General features: G+C 44.5%; 1 protein-coding gene across 7 annotated transcripts in view; it reads left to right on the top strand.

Moving 5' to 3' along the window:
• OSBP2 (oxysterol binding protein 2) overlaps nt 1-15,704 on the top strand; it is a 150,284-nt gene extending 134,580 nt beyond the window's left edge. For 5 of the 7 annotated variants that reach the window (XM_028480344.2, XM_055080554.1, XM_028480339.2 and 2 more), the window contains exons 9-13: nt 1,791-1,911; nt 2,160-2,263; nt 2,336-2,431; nt 2,516-2,700; nt 10,910-11,555. In XM_028480344.2, the coding sequence (XP_028336145.1) occupies nt 1,791-1,911; nt 2,160-2,263; nt 2,336-2,431; nt 2,516-2,700; nt 10,910-11,459 (1,056 nt within the window). In that variant the 3' untranslated portion in view covers nt 11,460-11,555. Of the gene's footprint in view, nt 1-1,790; nt 1,912-2,159; nt 2,264-2,335; nt 2,432-2,515; nt 2,701-10,909 lie in introns of all 7 variants that reach the window. The other 2 variants (XM_024120610.3, XM_024120609.3) reach the window with 2 other exon arrangements.
• Nucleotides 15,705-17,951: the final 2,247 nt, after the last annotated feature.

Genomic DNA, 17,951 nt, shown 5'->3' with positions numbered 1-17,951 from the left:
CTGGGGGGCTTCCCTGGTGGCGCAGTGGTTGAGAGTCCGCCTGCCGATGCAGGGAACACGGGTCCGTGCCCCGGTCCGGGAAGATCCCACATGCCGCGGTGCGGCTGGGCCAGTGAGCCATGGCCGCTGAGCCTGCGCGTCCGGAGCCTGAGCCCCGCAACGGGAGAGGCCACAACAGTGAGAGGCCCGTGTACCGCACACAAAAAAAAAATAAGCAGAGCTAGGGATTTGCCTTGGATGTGGGTAGGGAAGCTGGGGAAGGCCGCAAGGATGACCCAGGGTTCCTGGCCTGAACTACTACTGAGTACATTTCTTCGCTGAACTTGCTGATCAAGTAACACCCTCAGGAGTTGAGGGTGCAGCCAGCTGGGAAGTGGCCTGTTCTCGTGGGCCGGGGGGTGGGAAGCAGGTACTGTGGATGTGGATGGCTCTGGCTCTTTTAGGAAGGCCCAGGAGCGGTTTGGCAACACAGAATGAGGGAGAGAGAAGGAGCCGAAGTCAGAGAGAAGGAGGCAGGCGGCAGAAGGCTCTTCTCTGTGTGGGAAGAGTCACGGGAGGGCAGAGGAGGCAGTTTTATGAGGAACCGCCCCCCTCACCGGCTGCTGTGGGGAGAGTGCAGCGCAGGGATAAGGGTGGAGCAGGGAGGCGGGGGAGGCTGGAGGCGGGGTGGGGGAAGGGCAGATTCTGGATGCTGTTTTGAAGAAAGAACAGCCAGGATTTGCTAAGGATTTAGATGGGGAGCATGAGAAAGTGGGGCCAGCCGTGACTCCAGAGCATTTGGTGTGAGCAGCTGGACCGACTGGATCGTCTGACTGAGAAGGTGGTGCTGACACTGAGCTCCAGGGCCAGGTCGCTGGGGTCACGTCCCTGAATTTGCTGGTGGGTGGGCTTCAGTGGGGGCCCTGGCCACAGGCATCGGGCAGGCTCGGGGACGGCTCACTCATCACCCAGTTGCTGGCAGGTTTGGCCGGTGCCTCTGAGACGTAGGAAGGATGGGGGTGCCTCCTATGGGGACTGTTGGGAGCTCTGGGCCGTCTGCACGGAGGGGTGCAGGGAGGCTGGAGCCCACGGCTGTGGTTCCGGGGCGAGGCTGGGACACGGGAGGCTGGGAGAGGCTTTGCCCTAACGCTGTGACCAAAGGAGCCACAGAAATGAGGAAGGACAGATGAGGAAAAGTTGATGGCAATGTCCTGGTGGTGAGACCGTGGTCAGGGTGCCCAGTGCTGGAGAGGACGGGGCGGAGACACCGGGTGGGCAGAGCAGGCTGCACCGCCATCCAGGCTGGGACGGGACACCAGCTGGACTCCAGCTCTGGAGCCGGGCTGGCCGGGAGGCTTCCCATCCTGGGCCTCCTCAGTGCAATACAGCACAGCAGACGCAGCCTCTGCAGGCGATGGGCAGGTTAACTAGAAAGTGGGCCCGAAGCCCCTGGTAGAGCCTAACACCCTCACTTTATTCACCCTCAGCACAGCCTGTCACAATGTCATCACCCTCATCCCACAGCCCAAGTCAGGCGTGAAAACGCCCCAGCCACCGGCTCAGGCCCACAGTGGTTGGGGTGCCCCGGCCCTGCCCCCCTCCAGCACCACCCAGGCTGCTCCCCCGGGCATGCCCTTGCTTTCCCACTGGAGCACTGTCCTTCCTGTGGGGCCTAGGCCCTGCCGTGTGTCCTGGTTCCCAGGGCCACAGAGCTGTTCATACTGGGCACGGGGCAGGCTGTCCCCCGGCCGGTTGGGGGCAGGCCCAGGCCACGTCCAGCAGACGCTCACAGCCTGTGGGTCTGGTCTCAGGTGAGCCACCACCCGCCATCGGCCGCACACTATGTGTTCTCCAAACACGGCTGGAGCCTCTGGCAGGAGATCACCATCTCCAGCAAGTTCCGGGGGAAATACCTCTCCATCATGCCGCTAGGTGAGCGGGGGCAGGACACTCTGGATGAGGGGGAGGGTTTGCCAACCCAGAAGCCAGCTTGGTGCCTCCAGGGGTGATGTTAGTCCCCCCGTAGACTTCCTGGATGCCCCCGTGACCTGTTCCCTATCCTCAGTCTGCACAAATACTGCTTCTGGTTCTCAGGACCCTGGGACCTTGGGCGGGTGGGTCAGGCTGGCTGGGACCCAGCTTGGCAGGCCATGACCTCTGACCCTGTATCTGGCCTCCAGGTGCCATCCACTTAGAATTCCAGGCCAGCGGGAATCACTACGTGTGGAGGAAAAGCACCTCGACTGTGCATAACATCATCGTGGGCAAGCTCTGGATCGACCAGGTCAGGGGATGCTCTTGGGGAGGGGCCGTGTGGCCCAGGGATCGGCCGCTGACCACTCCCCTCCCTTACCAGACAGGGGACGTCGAGATTGTGAACCACAAGACAAAGGACCGGTGCCAGCTAAAGTTTTTACCCTACAGCTATTTCTCCAAAGAGGTGGCCCGGAAGGTAAGCAAGGCCACCTCTTGGAGCCTGTCGGGGGGAACCCCGGAGAGGGGCGTGTGCCTACGCTGGCCCTGCCAATGTCCCCAGGTGACAGGAGTGGTGAGTGACAGCCAGGGCAAGGCCCACTACGTGCTGTCAGGCTCGTGGGATGAACAGATGGAGTGCGCCAAGATCGTGCAAAGCAGCCCCAGCAGCCCCAGCTTGGACGGGAAGCAGAAAACGGTGTACCAGACGCTACCGGCCAAGCTGATGTGGAAGAAGTACCCGCTACCGTGAGTGGGGCTGCGGGGTCGGGGCGAAGAGTAGTCAGGGAGCGGGGCAGGGACAAGCCAGACAGGAAGCAAGCGGCGGGCGTGGGAGGGGAGCCAGACACCCGACTGTAAATAAGCGTGACACCATCAGGTGGCAGCACGTCCTATGCAGAGACTTTAAACAGGCTGATTGATAGGACAAGTCCCCACAGTCCAAGGAATGAAAACCAAACATGAAAATAAGTGCAGGAAACTATAAAAAGTGGCACAGCTGATTCCAAAGAGAATGAAACAGAAATTCTACAAAGGAAACATAAAGTAACTGAAATTGAGAACTCCATGGGAAGGTTTAATAGAGAGAACCCACTGACTGAATATAGGTCAGAAGAAATAATCAAAATCTTCAGATAAACAGACAAAACCTGGAAAAGCCAAGCACCTAGAGAGAGAAGGCTGGCCACCTGGTGACCCAGGGTGAGTCCCTGGAGCAGCCCCACAGGCATCCCCAGAGCCTGGGAGGGTGCAGCGTCAGGATGTGTAGGGCACGTTGAGTTTGAGAGCAGGGTCCAGCAGGCTTCTGGTCAGAGTCCGGAAGCAAGAGACTATCTCAGGAGTCTTATCTGAGGAGAAAACAGCAGAGATTTTCCACATCTAAATCTGTACAGTGAAACTGTTGAAACTAGATCAGAGAAAATATTAAGCAGCCAGATTTTTAAAAAGATGTACTTTCTGAGGAATGGCAGACTGACAGCCTTCTCCTCATCAGCAATAACGGGAGCTTGAAGACAGTCAAATGAAATCTTACACGCGCAGAAAGACTCACTGATGGGTGAGAATTAATTACACACCCAGCGAGAACATCTTTACAGAGTAAAGTTGAAATAGACATTTTCAAGCCACTCATTTTGCCACCAGCAGACCAGCACTAAGGATAGAGCTCCCAGATGGAAGAACCAAGATGTGTGAAATGAGGAACAAAACCTATGTGAACAGTGAATAAATAAGAACAATAATGTCTTGTGGGGTTTAAAATCTAAACATTAAGTGCAACTGCACAATCAGGTAAGTCAGAAAACTGGAAACTTTTCAAAGGCCCTTGTGCTACCCAAGAGGAGGGTCAAGATGCACACTAATTTCTGACTATGTGAGCTATGCATATTGTAATTCCTAGAGTAGCTACTAAATTAATATGTTTAATTGGAATCCCAGAAGGAAAGGAAAGGAAAGAAAGAAAAATAGAAAGGAGAGAGAAATAGTCAAAGAAATAATGGAAATAAATTTCCCCAAATAAAAATAAACAGATGGGGCTTCCCTGGTGGCGCAGTGGTTAAGAATCCGCCTGCCGATGCAGGGGACACGGTTTCGTGCCCCCGTCCGGGAAGATCCCACATGCCCCGGAGCGGCGGGGCCCGTGAGCCATGGCCGCTGAGCCTGCACGTCCAGAGCCTGTGCTCCGCAACGGGAGAGGCCACAACAGTGAGAGGCCCGCGTACCGCAAAAAAAAATAAAAAATAAAAAAAATAAACAAACAGATGAAAGACCTTGGGTTGAAAGGGCCCGCTGGGGTTCCAGAGACAAGAAACAAAGAAAACCTTCTGCCTAGACCACAATATACTGAAAATTAAGGACACCAAGGAGAAAATTCTAATAGCTTCCAGAGAGAAAAGATTTCAGTAGAGAATGAAGAACCAGATTGACATCCGATTTTTGGAGTAATATTTTCAAAGTAATGAAGAAAATGAAATTAGAAGGTAAAAGTTTCTGTCCAGCTGAGCTGTCATTCAAATATGAGGCTGTGATAAAAAAAAAAAAAACCAAAATGTTCTCAGGTGAACAGCCTCAAAAGGTTTGCCACACAAAAACCCACAATGAAAACAGTAGTTTAAAAGGGGGAGGGAAAAAATCCAGAAGGTGCTATAGTAGGTATATGAAATAAAATGTTGTGTATAGGAGGGATTTTTTAAATAATTACTAAGACCAAAGAAAAACAGAAAATGTTCCCACAATAGTCCAGAATTAAAAGTGTAGATGATGTTAACACAGTGGAGTCTAGGGAGACAGAGGACACCAAGGGATGTGAAGGTAGAGACCAACAGAAGATTTTTAAATCAGTAAAAAATATTAAAAAGACAAATAAAAACAGCAAGTTAACACAGCAGAAATAAGTCCAGGCATAATAATGTAAATAGATGAAACTCACTAGTTAAAAAAGCAAAATATTGGGTTGGCCCAAAAGTTTGTTTGGGTTTTCCCTACCATTTATGGAAAAACCTGAACGATCTTTTTGGCCAACCCAATACTAACTGACTGGATTTTAAAAAATCCAGATGCATGCACCTTCTAAGAAAGATCCAAAGTGTAAAGATGGGCAAAGGTTGAAAGTAAAAGATAAGACATATCATGAAAATACTAACCAAAAAGCAAATATTAATATAAGGTAAAAACAGACTTTAAGACAAAAGCATTATTAGGGATGGAAGAGTTGCTACATGATAAAACGTTGAGTTCTTCAAGAAGATATGAACAGTATGCATGATACAAACATTATGCATGTAGTGAAAGAGCCTCAAAAATACACAAAGCGCATATTGAGAGTAAAGGGAGAAATGGATAAATCCATCACCACACTGGAAGACTGAGAGATTTCAACACACCCTTCTCACTTGTTGAGAGTCAAATGGGGAAAAGCAACCCAGCAAGATGGAGAGCGAAAAAACACAGGATATACATATACTTATGATTAAAACAGAGAACATGCTTTTTCTCAAGTATACATGGAATTTATGCAAAAATCAATCGTGTACTAAACCCTAAAGAAAGCCTCAACAAATGTACAGAGGGTAGCACACAGACCACAGCCTATGATAAGACAAATTAGAAGTTATGAACAAGATGTCAAAAAGTCCCCACATATTTGGAAAAAAATTTAAGTTGCTAAATAATTCATGGACAAAATAATAAATTAGAATGGAAATTTTTAAATGCCTAGAACTGAATGAGAAGAAAAAGATATCAAAACTGGCTGGATATACCAAAGGCAAAGCTTCAAAGGAAATGTATTGCCTTAAATAGGTATATAAGCTTATTAAAGCTTTTTCATTCTAAGAAATTAGAGAAAGTGCAACATACAAACTGAAAGAAAGAAGAAAATATACCTTAAAAATAAAAGCAGAGGGACTTCCCTCGTGGCGCAGTGGTTAAGAATCCACCTGCCAATGCAGGGGACACGGGTTCGAGCCCTGGTCCGGGAAGATTCCACATGCCGCAGAGCAACTAAGCCGGTGTGCCACAACTACTGAGCCTGCGCTCTAGAGCCCAAGAGCCACAACTACTGGGCCCGCGTGCCACAACTACTGAAGCCCGTGCGCCTAGAGGCCGTGCTCGGCAACAAGAGAAGCCACTGCAATGAGAAGCCCACACACTGCAACAAAGAGTAGCCCCCACTCGCCACATCTAGAGAAAGCCCATGCACAGCAACGAAGACCCAACGCAGCCAAAAATAAATAAATAAATTTATTTTTTTAAAAAAAGTTTAAAAAGTCAGAAGTTGATCTTTGAGGGAAAAAAACGAACAGAAAACTACTGGCAAGACTGATCAAGAGAGAATATAGAAATAAATATTATTAATGTTTTCATTATGTTTATTATATTTAAAGTATAAAGAGATTATTAAAATTCTGATTGGAAGGACAAATTTTTAGAAAAATATAACTTACCAGAACTGAGTCCAGAAGAAAAAAAAAAAAAGCGTGACTAGTCCTATAATTAAAGACACTGAAGCAGTAGTTTAAAAATTTCCACAGGGAAAACACAAAGCCCAGGTAGTTTTATAGGTGAATTCTACCAGTTTTCAAGAAACATATATCCCAATTTTATAGAAAATCTTCCAGACCACAGAAAAAGAAATACTTTCCTTTCTTATACTGTGAGGCCAGTATAAGATACCTGATACCAAACCAGGCTAAAAGAGTAGTGGGAAAATAAAAGTTCTACCCTCTTTCACTCATGGATAAGCAGTATATAAAAAAGATAACATTCTTCAGTCATGTTGAATTTATCCTGGGTACACAAGGATGAGTCTGTACTAGAAAATCCATAAATTTGTTACATTAACAGATCTGAACAAAAGGCATATTAGGTGCCTCAATATAAGAATATGCAAAAGTCAGTTGCATTTCTATACGCTAAAAGAAAACAACTAGAAAATACAGTTTAAGAGAAGACACCAATTATCATATCAGAGAATATCAAGGACCTTGTAATAAATCTTATATGCAAGACCTCTATAGAGAAAATTATAAAACTTTGCTGAGATATCAAGGAAGAGCTAAATGAATGGAGAAAGATACCACGTTCATGGGTAGAAAGACTAAGTACTATTAATATGTCATGATCTAAAGAGTCGGTAAATCAAACAAAATCCCAATAGTGATTTTCATGGAAATTGATATTATGATTTCTTAATTTATATTGAAGAATAAAGGGCCAGGATAGTTCTAAAAAAAAGAGGACTTGCCCTATTAGATACTTATTTTGAAGCTATAGTGAAATAGAATAGTAAGCCTGGAAACTATGCCCTGGATGTGTATGTATCTTTGGTATATAACAAAGGTCCTGTATCATATCACATGGAAAGATGGCACCATCCACTAAAAGAATCTGGGGAAAATGGTTATCCATATAGGAAAAGATTAAGTGAATCTTTCCCTTACATTATTATAACAAAAATCAACTCCAAATAAAGGTCTTACAGTAAGTATTAAGTTTGACTTACTGTTAAACAGTAAGTTAAACTCTAAGTAGAGGGACTTCCCTGGTGGCACAGTGGTTAAGAATCCGCTTGCCAACGCAGGGGAAAGGGGTTCAATCCTCGGTCCGGGAAAATCCCACATGCTGCAGAGCAACTAAGCCCGTGCGCCACAACTAACAAGCCTGCGCTCTAGAGCCCACGAGCCACAACTACTGAAGCCCGTGCGCCTAGAGCCCGTGCTCCGCAACAAGAGAAGCCACCACAGTGAGAAGCCCGAGCACCGCAAGGAAGAGTAGCCCCCACTTGCCGCTACTAGAGAAAGCCCACACGCAGCAACAAAGACCCAATGCAGCCAAAAAATAAATAAATACATAAAGCTTCCTTTAAAAAATAAATAAAAAATAAATTCTAGTCTTTCTGTATCCACATACTTACTATTAAAAAAAAATCTCTAAGTAGAAAATATAGATGAGTATCATCTAGAACTTAAGGAAATATATCTTAAATAAGACAAAAACACTGATGTATTCAATTATATTAAAATGCTTCTGTTCATTAAAAGAAATTTTGCTGGGGCTTCCCTTGTGGCTCAGTGGTTAAGAATCCACCTGCCAATGCAGGGGACATGGCTTCAATCCCTGGTCCGGGAAGATCCCACATGCTGCAGAGCAACTAAGCCCGTGCACCACAACTACTGAAGCCCGGGCGCCTAGAGCCCGTGCTGTGCCAACAAGAGAAGCCACCGCAATGAGAAGAATGAGAAGCCCACGCGCTGCAACTAGAAAAGGCCCATGCATAGCAACGAAGACCCAACGCAGCCAAAAATAGATAGATAAATAAATAGGAACAAAAAGAATACATACAGACCTTCTAATGAATAAATAAAGCAAAAACAATCCAATGGGAAAGTGCAAGTCATGAACAAGAATTTCACACAAGAAGAAACATATGGCCAATCACCATATGAAAATGATAACATCGTTGGTAATCAGGGAAATGCAAATCAGAACCACAGTAAGATGCAGTTTTACCTTCATTTGATTTGAAAAAATGAACAGTCTGGTAATATCAAGTGTTGAAGAAGACATGGATCCACAGTATCCCTAATACATCACTGGTGGGAATGTGAGCTGGTATGACCATGCTGGAAAGCAGTGTGGCCTTACCTCCTAAAGAAGAACATCACAGACTCTGCAGCCCAGTAATCCCACTTCTAGGTGTATACTCAAGAGAAATTCCTATAAATGTACAACAGGAAACATGAATAAGATTACTCAAAGCAAAACTTGAAAGCAACTCAAACTTACTGGATGAAATAACTAGTATATTCACACAAGGCAATATTTACAGTAGTTGAAACAAATGAACCACAGCAACATACAATACAGATAAATCTTAGTAATATAATATTAAGTTTAAAAAAAGCAAGTCCCAGAAGGTTACATACATCATGACATTCTTTTTATACAGTTAAAAACAAGTATCTAAAATATATGTATATGAATACACACACACTTAAGACTACTTAAAGATGCAATAAGATTATATTGAAAGCAAAGGACGGATGAACCCAGGAGTCCTGCCAGTGGCTACCTGAGAGGAGGATGGATTGGTGAGTTTTCCCTATGGTTAGATGTAGATTTTGTCAAGATTCTACCTTTTGTTTAGGTGGCAAGGTCGCATTAATACAAGCAGGCCGGGGCTTCCCTCGTGGTGCAGTGGTTAAGAATCCACCTGCCAATGCAGGGGACATGGGTTCGAGCCCTGGTCCAGGAAGATCCCACATGCCGCGGAGCAACTAAGCCCATGCACCACAACTACTGAGCCTGTGCTCTAGAGCCTGCAAGCTGCAACTACTGAAGCCTGTGTGCCACAACTACTGAAGCCCACGCGCCTAGAGCCAGTGCTCCGCAACAAGAGAAACCACTGCAGTGAGAAGCCCGCGTATGGCAACGAAGAGTAGCCCCCGCTCCCCGCAACTAAAGAAAGCCCGTGCGTAGCAACAAAGGCCCAATGCAGCCAAAAATAATTAATTGATTGATTGATTGAAAAAAATACAAGCAGGCCATGTAAGGACCAATGTACCAAGTATTATGACTAATTCAAAACTTTGACAGTATCAAAGCAGTATAAAAAGAAAAAAACGAAATAAGATAGATTTAAATCCAACATATTAGTAATTACATTAAGTGTGCCCATAAGCTTTCAGACAAATTTTTAAAAATCAAACTTTATGTGGTTTACAAAAAATACATCTAAATAAAATAAAGATTGGAATAAAAGGATGGAAAAGATATGTATACATAGAAATACTAACCAAACAAAAGCTGCCTTCAGCTATAGTAATATCACAAAACAGACAATAAAACAAAAGACCAAAGAGGGACAAAATGATAAAGGTTCAATTTGCCAGGAAGATTTTAAATTTGAATATACCCTGTACCTAATAACAGCCCCAAAATATATACAGCAAAAGTTGATAGAAATATAAGGAGAAATGGACTAGTTTACAACCAAAGTGGGAGATTTTAACATACTTCTCTTAGTAATGGATAGCAGAAAAAAAAGTCTGGAGGACAAGTTTGAACAATAGAACCTTCAGGACAGCTGTAGAACACTGCACTCAACAACTGTGGAAAACGCAATCTCTTTGATTACATGTGGAACGTTTGCAAAAACTGACCATATACTGGGCCATAAAACAAATTTCAAAGAGATGAAATTATACAAAGTATACTGTCTGACTCCAAAGCAAGTGTGCTAGAAATAAAGATGACTAGAAAAATTACCATATATTTATAAACTTAAGAAATGTACTTCCAACTAATCCATAGGACAAAGAAAGTATAATGAAAATTAGAAAGTATAACTGCATGATAATGAAAATAATACATAACAAAAATGGTAGAATGCAGCTAAAGCAGTAGCTGGAGTGAAATGTGTAGCCTTGAAATGCACATATTAGAAAAGAAGAGACATGGTAAAATATCGAGCTAAGCATCCATCCCAGGAAGTTAGAAAAGGAACAGCAAAAGAAACCCCAACAAAGTAGAAGGAAGACTATACAAGCAAAACCAGTAAAGCAGAAAAACCTAAAATAGGATCAACAAAGTTTCATCTTCCACCAACGAAGAAAATGGACAAACCTCTGACATGACTGGGTAGAGAGAAGGTGCATAGCACCAACATTACAGATGCGAAAGAGGACACTGCTGTCACACACATTAAAGGAATAATAATGAGGACATTATGAAACACTTCAGGCTGATATATATGAAAAATTGGACAAGATGGGCAACTTCCCAGAGAAGTATAATGTGGCAAAACAGATCCAGGTCGGTGGAGCCTGCAAGGTGCAGGGAGGAAAGGGCGAGGTGGACGCAAGGCCAGGTTTGGGGGGTTCATGGGGTGGACATGCAGGAGGGGAAGCAGAGGTGGGGCCGAGTGCGTCCCAGCAGCTCACCCCATGGGGCCCCGCAGGGACAATGCAGAGAACATGTACTACTTCTCGGAGCTGGCCCTGACCCTCAACGAGCACGAGGAGGGCGTGGCACCCACCGACAGCCGCTTGCGGCCCGACCAGCGGCTGATGGAGAAGGGCCACTGGGATGAGGCCAACATGGAGAAGCAGCGGCTGGAGGAGAAGCAGCGCGTGAATCGGCGCCGGAGGCTGGAGGCCTGCTCGCGAGGCTGCGGTGCGGAGGAAGGTGAGGCCAGTGGGGAGGGGGGCCCCCAGGAGCGAGGCCAGCAGGAGAGGGCACAGGGGTCTCCCAGGAACTGGAAGGAGATGAGGGGACTGGAAGAAGCTGAGGGAGAGAGAGGGGATTCCCTGGGGGCAGGGAGGGGTGCTGGAGAAGGGGGGCACCCCAGGAGCGAGGAGGAGGGCCAGCAGGAGAGGGGACAGCGAGTGGTTTCCTGGGGCGCTGGGAGGAGGCAGGCTGCCTGCCCGCCTGCCCACTGTGCCGCCCAGCAGAGAAGGAGGCCGAAGTGTACGTGCCGCTGTGGTTTGAGAAGAGGCTGGACCCGGTGACTGGGGAGACGGCCTGCGTGTACAAGGGTGGCTACTGGGAGGCCAAGGAGAAGCAGGACTGGCACATGTGCCCCAACATCTTCTGAGCACCACCCCCCTCCTGCAAATACAGGCGGCTGCACAGCCTGGTCCACCTTCTATTTAATGCACTCAATTTAGTACTCAACTGCCCTCCCCACCTTTTCCTTCTTATGTTTTTTAATAACACTTTTTTTGGGCTCCCACCTTGGAAGGAGGAAGTGCTGACCCGGGTTCTTTCCAGCCCCCAGGTGCCCCGGGTCTCCTATGACCCTTCATCATGGACTTGAGCCCCATCAGGACCCCCAGCTCCAGTTTCCACACCTCAGGCAGGCTGGCCCAGGCCCTGGGCTGCTCCAGTCACCAGCCCCCCAGGGAGGAACTGGCCCCCTCCCAGGGAGCCGCTTTGACTTTTTTAGAAAAAAAATGATCTCCATTTCTTTCTAGCCAAGATATTTAGTAAATATTTTTAGTACAGCACTCGGTGGACAACTTTCTAAGTGTGCTTTCTTGCCACAGAAGCGTCCTGGCAAGAGCCCTTTCTTTTTAAGACATTGGGAAGCCAGATGGACCCCTTTGAGTCAGGAGCATTTTGTAGCTCAAACAAACAGCAAGGCCGTCTGTATGTGAGCTGCCTGCCCCCCAGGAGCCCAGGACCCCCCAGAGAAGGGAACCAAGGGCCACCGGGCCCAGGAGAGCATAAGTCAGTTGTCTCTGGAGCCAAAGCCCCACGCATGGTGGGGAAGGGGGCACTGAGGGGCCACCATGTGGATTCGAGGGCAACAGCCCCTGCCTAGCCCTGGCCATGCTGGGGCTGCTCCCCAGCCCCACAGAGGCCGGGCCTGCAGGCGCTCCTGCCACGGAACCCGGCCCCAAATCAGCAATAAGAACCAACGGCTCAGCCTGGGTTGGTATCCTGGGCACCAGAGAACCCAGAGTCCCGTCTCTGGGGTGCCCCATCTCAGCACCCCTAAACTCTTTATTTGCCTGATATATATATATATGTATATATATATATGATATATAAATATATATAAAATAGCTATTTTGCTTAAATTTTTATGGTATGTAGAAGTGAAAAAATGATGACGACAGGGTGCTCCTGTCTGAGTTTGGCCCTCCTGTCAGCTGTGCCCTGACCTCTCCTCAGATTCCCTTCCAGTGGCTTCTGCCAACTGTGGGGGGGCCTGGGCCACTGTGGCCACTGTCCCAGCCCCTCAGAACTCCTACTCAACCTTTCACACTTCAATTTGGTCCTGAAAGTTCATCACAGGGTTTTACTTTCTACTCCAGGACTGGTTTTGCTTTTATAAAAAAAACAAAAGTGAAAACACCAACGTGTGAAATGCCTTAGGGTGCCCACTGGAGGGCGGGTGGGCAGGCACGCAGCCCCATGAGGCCTGCGGCAGAGCTGTTCAATGTTCCTTTTCTCAGAACTGTGAGTGAGCACCTTCTGACCAGTAATAAAAAATCTTGGAGTTTTCCACGGCCCCATACCTGAGTCTGTCTGTGACTGGGTAGAGCAGGGCTGACACGGGAGAGCAGGCGACAGCCCACAGGTGGCATGGGGGAGGAGTGTGGGGCTCTATTCTGCTCAGTGCCAGAAGGAGGCAGTGGGAGGTTGGTCTGGATGGGGAGAGGTGGGGTGGAAGACCTGGTGGGACAGGGTCTGGGCCAGGAAGGCTGCAGAGCGCTGAGGTGCCACCTACTGGAGGGTCACAGTTTGGCCTGGGGCCAGGCCAAGGCCCTCACCACTCTCCGCAGAGAACACTGGCCCTGGTGAGGTCTAGGGTTGCTCAGTGACCATGACCTGACCTCAAGCAACTTGGATCACTAGCTCCCGGGACCCGAACAAGGGTGGCTGGTCTGGCCCAGTGGGTCCTCCCCTCCCACTGCCAGCACTTCCAGGTGACAGGATGGAGTCGGGCAGGGCACCACAGGGGCATCAGAGCCAGGCTCTAGCCACCTGTCCCAACACCCCAATGCTGTGGGATCCAAGGCTGGTACCGTACAACTCCTTCCTTTCCAGGGCCTTAACTTTCCCACCTGTGGGGAGGCAGGCACCGGTGAGTCCCTGCCGAGATGCTGGAGGCACAGCCCTCACTGGAGAGAAGGGCGTGGGGTGAGGCAACCCCAGGACAGCCCTGACCCAGGAGGCAGTGGAGGATCTGCCAGGGGAGGGAATGGAATATAAGAATAGAATTTTCATATATCCAAATACGACAACAGCAAATAGAATCCAGCCACATACAAAAAACTGATACCCCAAATTGGTAAACATATGCCCAAGTTGGTTTTACACAGTAATGCAAGAATGGGTCAAAATCAGGAAGCTTTTAGTTGTAAATCATTCGTTGTACCAACTAGTTCAAGAGGGACTTCTCCTTCTGGATGGCAGACTAAATGCCTGGATTATCCTTCTTTGTGGAAAACTAGACATGTTGGATAAAATTTTAAAACACCTTAAATGCATCCATGAGCTGGAATGGATATAATGAATCCTCAGGCCAAAAATTAAGTGGGTGTGGAAACCTGGGGAGACAAGAGCTCTGAAGTCTGCTTCTCACTGGCATTTACTGAGCCCACTGAGCCTAAGTTTTCACTGCCTCAAATGACCTGCCTGATATAGGGCATCCAGTTTGAGATAATCTCCCTCAAGCTGGGCCCCCAAAGGGCTATACCTTCAATATAATGGTGAATCAAGAGTAATAAAATACAAGGAAAATTGCTTGTCTTAAAGGTTAGTCACAAGCAGAGCAGAAAAAAAAAACCCCTAAGAATTTGTAATCAGAAGCAGACCCTCACTTGGCTTCACAGCCCAAATACATGCTATCAGGATGATCCAATAAAACCTCTAGTAGAGAATACAGCATGGTCCCAAATTGGCAATGTCCCCAGTCACATGAGAGAAACAAATCCTCTCTAGAGGTTCTCCCCTTCATTCCAGACCTTATGGAACCCCAGATGTGAAGGTGAAAGGAAAACAAGCAGCTCACAGTATAACATCTCCAAACACACAAGGAAATACAACACACATTGGCATAAGCAATGGCCGACAGAAATAACAGCAGAATCAGACGTAACAAAACTACTCAATATAGCAAAATTAACAGACACAATATAAAATAAGCATGTTTAATATATTTCTAGAAACAGAAAGGTGGCTTGAAAATGAGTAAAAAGCCTTCAAAAGTACTAAAGAACCTGCAGAAATTGAAAAAAATCACTAAAACCAATGAATAATTTTATAGCAGATTACACATGAAGAGAGTATTGGTGACATGGAAGTGAGATCTGCGGAAATTATCCAGAAAGCAACACAGACACACAAAGAGGTGAAAAGTGTAAAAAAGAAATTAAGAGACATGGAGGATAAAGTGAGACGATCCCACATGTGTCCAATCAAAATGGAACAGAAGCAATCTTTGAAGAGTTAATGACTAAAAAATTAACTTTTGACAAGAAACATCAATATACAGAGTCAATTCCAACAAATCCTAGTCACGGTAAATAAAAAGACATCCACAGCTAAATACAATATAGTGAAATCACAAGACCTTTAAAACAACAAAATTTTAAAAGGAGCCAAACTTGGGTGGGTGATACCTTGAAAGAGCATTGATTAGAAGTTCACTGTCTTCTGACCACCAAAGAAAGTCAGAAGACAATGAAACGATATCTCCAAAGTAGAAGAGAAAATGTTAGTATTCCTAGTGAAAATATCTTTCAGGAACCAAAGGAAAATATGACATTAACAAAATGTCATATTAAAACAATACTGGGACTTCCCTGGTGGTCCAGTGGCTAAGACTCCATGCTCCCAAGGCAGTGGGCCTGGGTTTGATCCCTGGGCAGGGAACTAGATCCCACATGCATGCCGCAACTAAGAGTCCACAGGCTGCAACTAACAGACCACATGCCACAACTAAGAGGCCGCCTGCCACAACCAAAAGATCCCACATGCCGCAATGAAGATCCTATACACGGCAACGAAGATCCCATGTGCCGCAACTAAGACCTGGCACAGCCAAACAAATAAATAAATATTTTTTAAAAAATTAAATGGCTTATGGAGTTAGACTTTGATGAGTTAAGTATTGGACTGGCCAAAAAGTTCATTCAGATTTTTCCACAACATCTTTATGAAAAACCCAAACGAACTTTTTAGCCAACCCAATATTATGTAAAACATATAGAGGAATAGGAATACTAAATTTCCAAAACAGAGGAAAAACACTGTATGTGGGGGAGAAATTTTCAGTCAATCTAAAAGAAAGCAGGAAAGGAGAGGAAAAAGGAATGCAGATAAGCTGGAATAAAAATTTAAAAATAAGAAGATGGAAATAAGTTAACCAATATATCAATAATTACACAAAATTTAAATAAATGCTTTGGGTAAGAACAAAAAATATCAAATAAAAACAAAATCCCACTATATGCTAGTTACAAGAAAACACCTAAAACATAAATACACAGACAAGACAGACTTTGAGGCAAAAAATATTACTAGATGTCAACTTTCAGAAAATAAAAAAAGGCAATCACTGCTTGGCCTTTTGGCTATGATCAAGTGTAGAAAATTTTAAAGCCACTTTATAATGATAAAAAGTAAAATTCATAGAGTTCTAAAACTCACAGGCACCTGCTAATATCTCAAAATAAAGTAAAATGGACACAATCAGAAGGGGAAATAGATAAATCCACAATCATAATGGAAGATTTTAACATCTCTCTCCCAGTAATGAGAGCTCAGACAGACCAAAAATATCAGCAAGGGTTCAAACAACACAATTAACATCTGGTAACAGGCACATACAGGAAATTACACATAACTGCAAAATACAAATATTTGAAATGCACACAGAACATTTATGAATATTAGCCACATACTTGGGCCAGCTGTCAAGCCTCAGCAAATTTCAAAGGACTGGCATACAGACCACATTCTCAGATCACAATGAAGACAGTTCAAAATCAATAATGAAAAGATAATTAGAAAAAGCAACCATGTTTGAACATTAAGAAATATGCTTTTAAAATAACTCATGGATCAAAGAAGAAATCAAAAATCAGAAAATACAATTAAAAATTAAAATATTATATACCTAAACGTATAGGACATAGATAAAGCTGTACTTAGAGGGAAATTTATAGCCTAAAAGCTCATGTTGTAAAAGAATAAAGGCTAAATAATGAGCTAAACATCCAATTTGAGTAGGAAAATGAACATTAGGATAAACCCAAAGGACACATAAGGAAATGAAGATCAGAAATTAATGAAAGAGAAAACAAACATAATAGAAAGGACCAAGAGAGCTGAGGTTGATTCTTAGAAAAACTAAAACTGACAAACTTTAATGATAAGGAAAATGGAAGGAGGAAATGGATGAACCCAAAAAACAATATTTGGAATGAAAAGAGGACATAGATAGAGATGCTACAGATATTTTAAGGGTATTGTGAATAACTCTGTAACAATGTCTTTGAAAACTGAGAGAAAATTCTAGAAAAATAAAACTGACTCAAAAATTAGAAAAACCTGAATAGTATTAAACTTTTAAAAATTCAGTCAGTTAAAAAATCTCCCCACACATATATATACACACAAAACTCCAGACACACCTGACCAAGGACTAACCAACCTTACAGAAACTATCCCAAGAGGGATACTCCCCAACTAATTTCTTGAGGCTAGTATAACCTGGTCACCAAAACCTAACAAAGACAGTACAAGAAAGGAAAATCACAAACTAGTGTCACTCACATGCTGGTACAATTCAAAACAAAATATTAACAAATCTAGCAACATAGAAAAATTATAATCACTCCAGAAGTGCAAGGTTTAGCCTATGAAAAACTAACCAATGTAATTCACCATGTTAACAAATTAAAGGAGAACACTGAATGGTCATCTCAATGGATGCAGAAAACACTTGAGAAAAAATTCAACATATATCAATGATATTTAAAAGGAAAAAAACGCTTAAAAATAGGAATACAAAGAAACTTCCTTAATCTGATGAATGATATCTAAGAAAGGGTAAAAAAGCTTTCTCTGTGGGGGAACAAAAGATACCCATTTTTACCCTTTACATTCAACACTGTATTGGCAGTCCTAGTCAATGCAACAAGGCAAGAAAAATATATGAGGTATGAGAAATGGCAAAATTATCACTGCTCCCAGATGATGTATCATAGAAAATCCAAAAGAATCTAAAGATAAATAGAATCATCAATATATAAAAATCAATTACATTTTTATTTACTAGCAACAAACTGTCAGGAAATAAAGTTTTAAAAATATTATTTACAGTAGCATCAAAAATCATCAGATACCTAGGATACATAGGTACATACATAGTAACAAAGGACATACAAGACTTCTGAAGGGAAAATCACAATACTTTCTTGAAAGACACTAAAGAAAGATCTAAATTAATGGAGAGTTATACCATCTTCATGGTTTGGAAGGCT

This window comes from Physeter macrocephalus, chromosome 19 (assembly GCF_002837175.3).
Source record: "Physeter macrocephalus isolate SW-GA chromosome 19, ASM283717v5, whole genome shotgun sequence".
Lineage (NCBI taxonomy): Eukaryota > Metazoa > Chordata > Mammalia > Artiodactyla > Physeteridae > Physeter > Physeter macrocephalus.
Note: the sequence above shows the minus strand (reverse complement) of the source record. Positions and strands in the feature narration are given on the sequence as shown.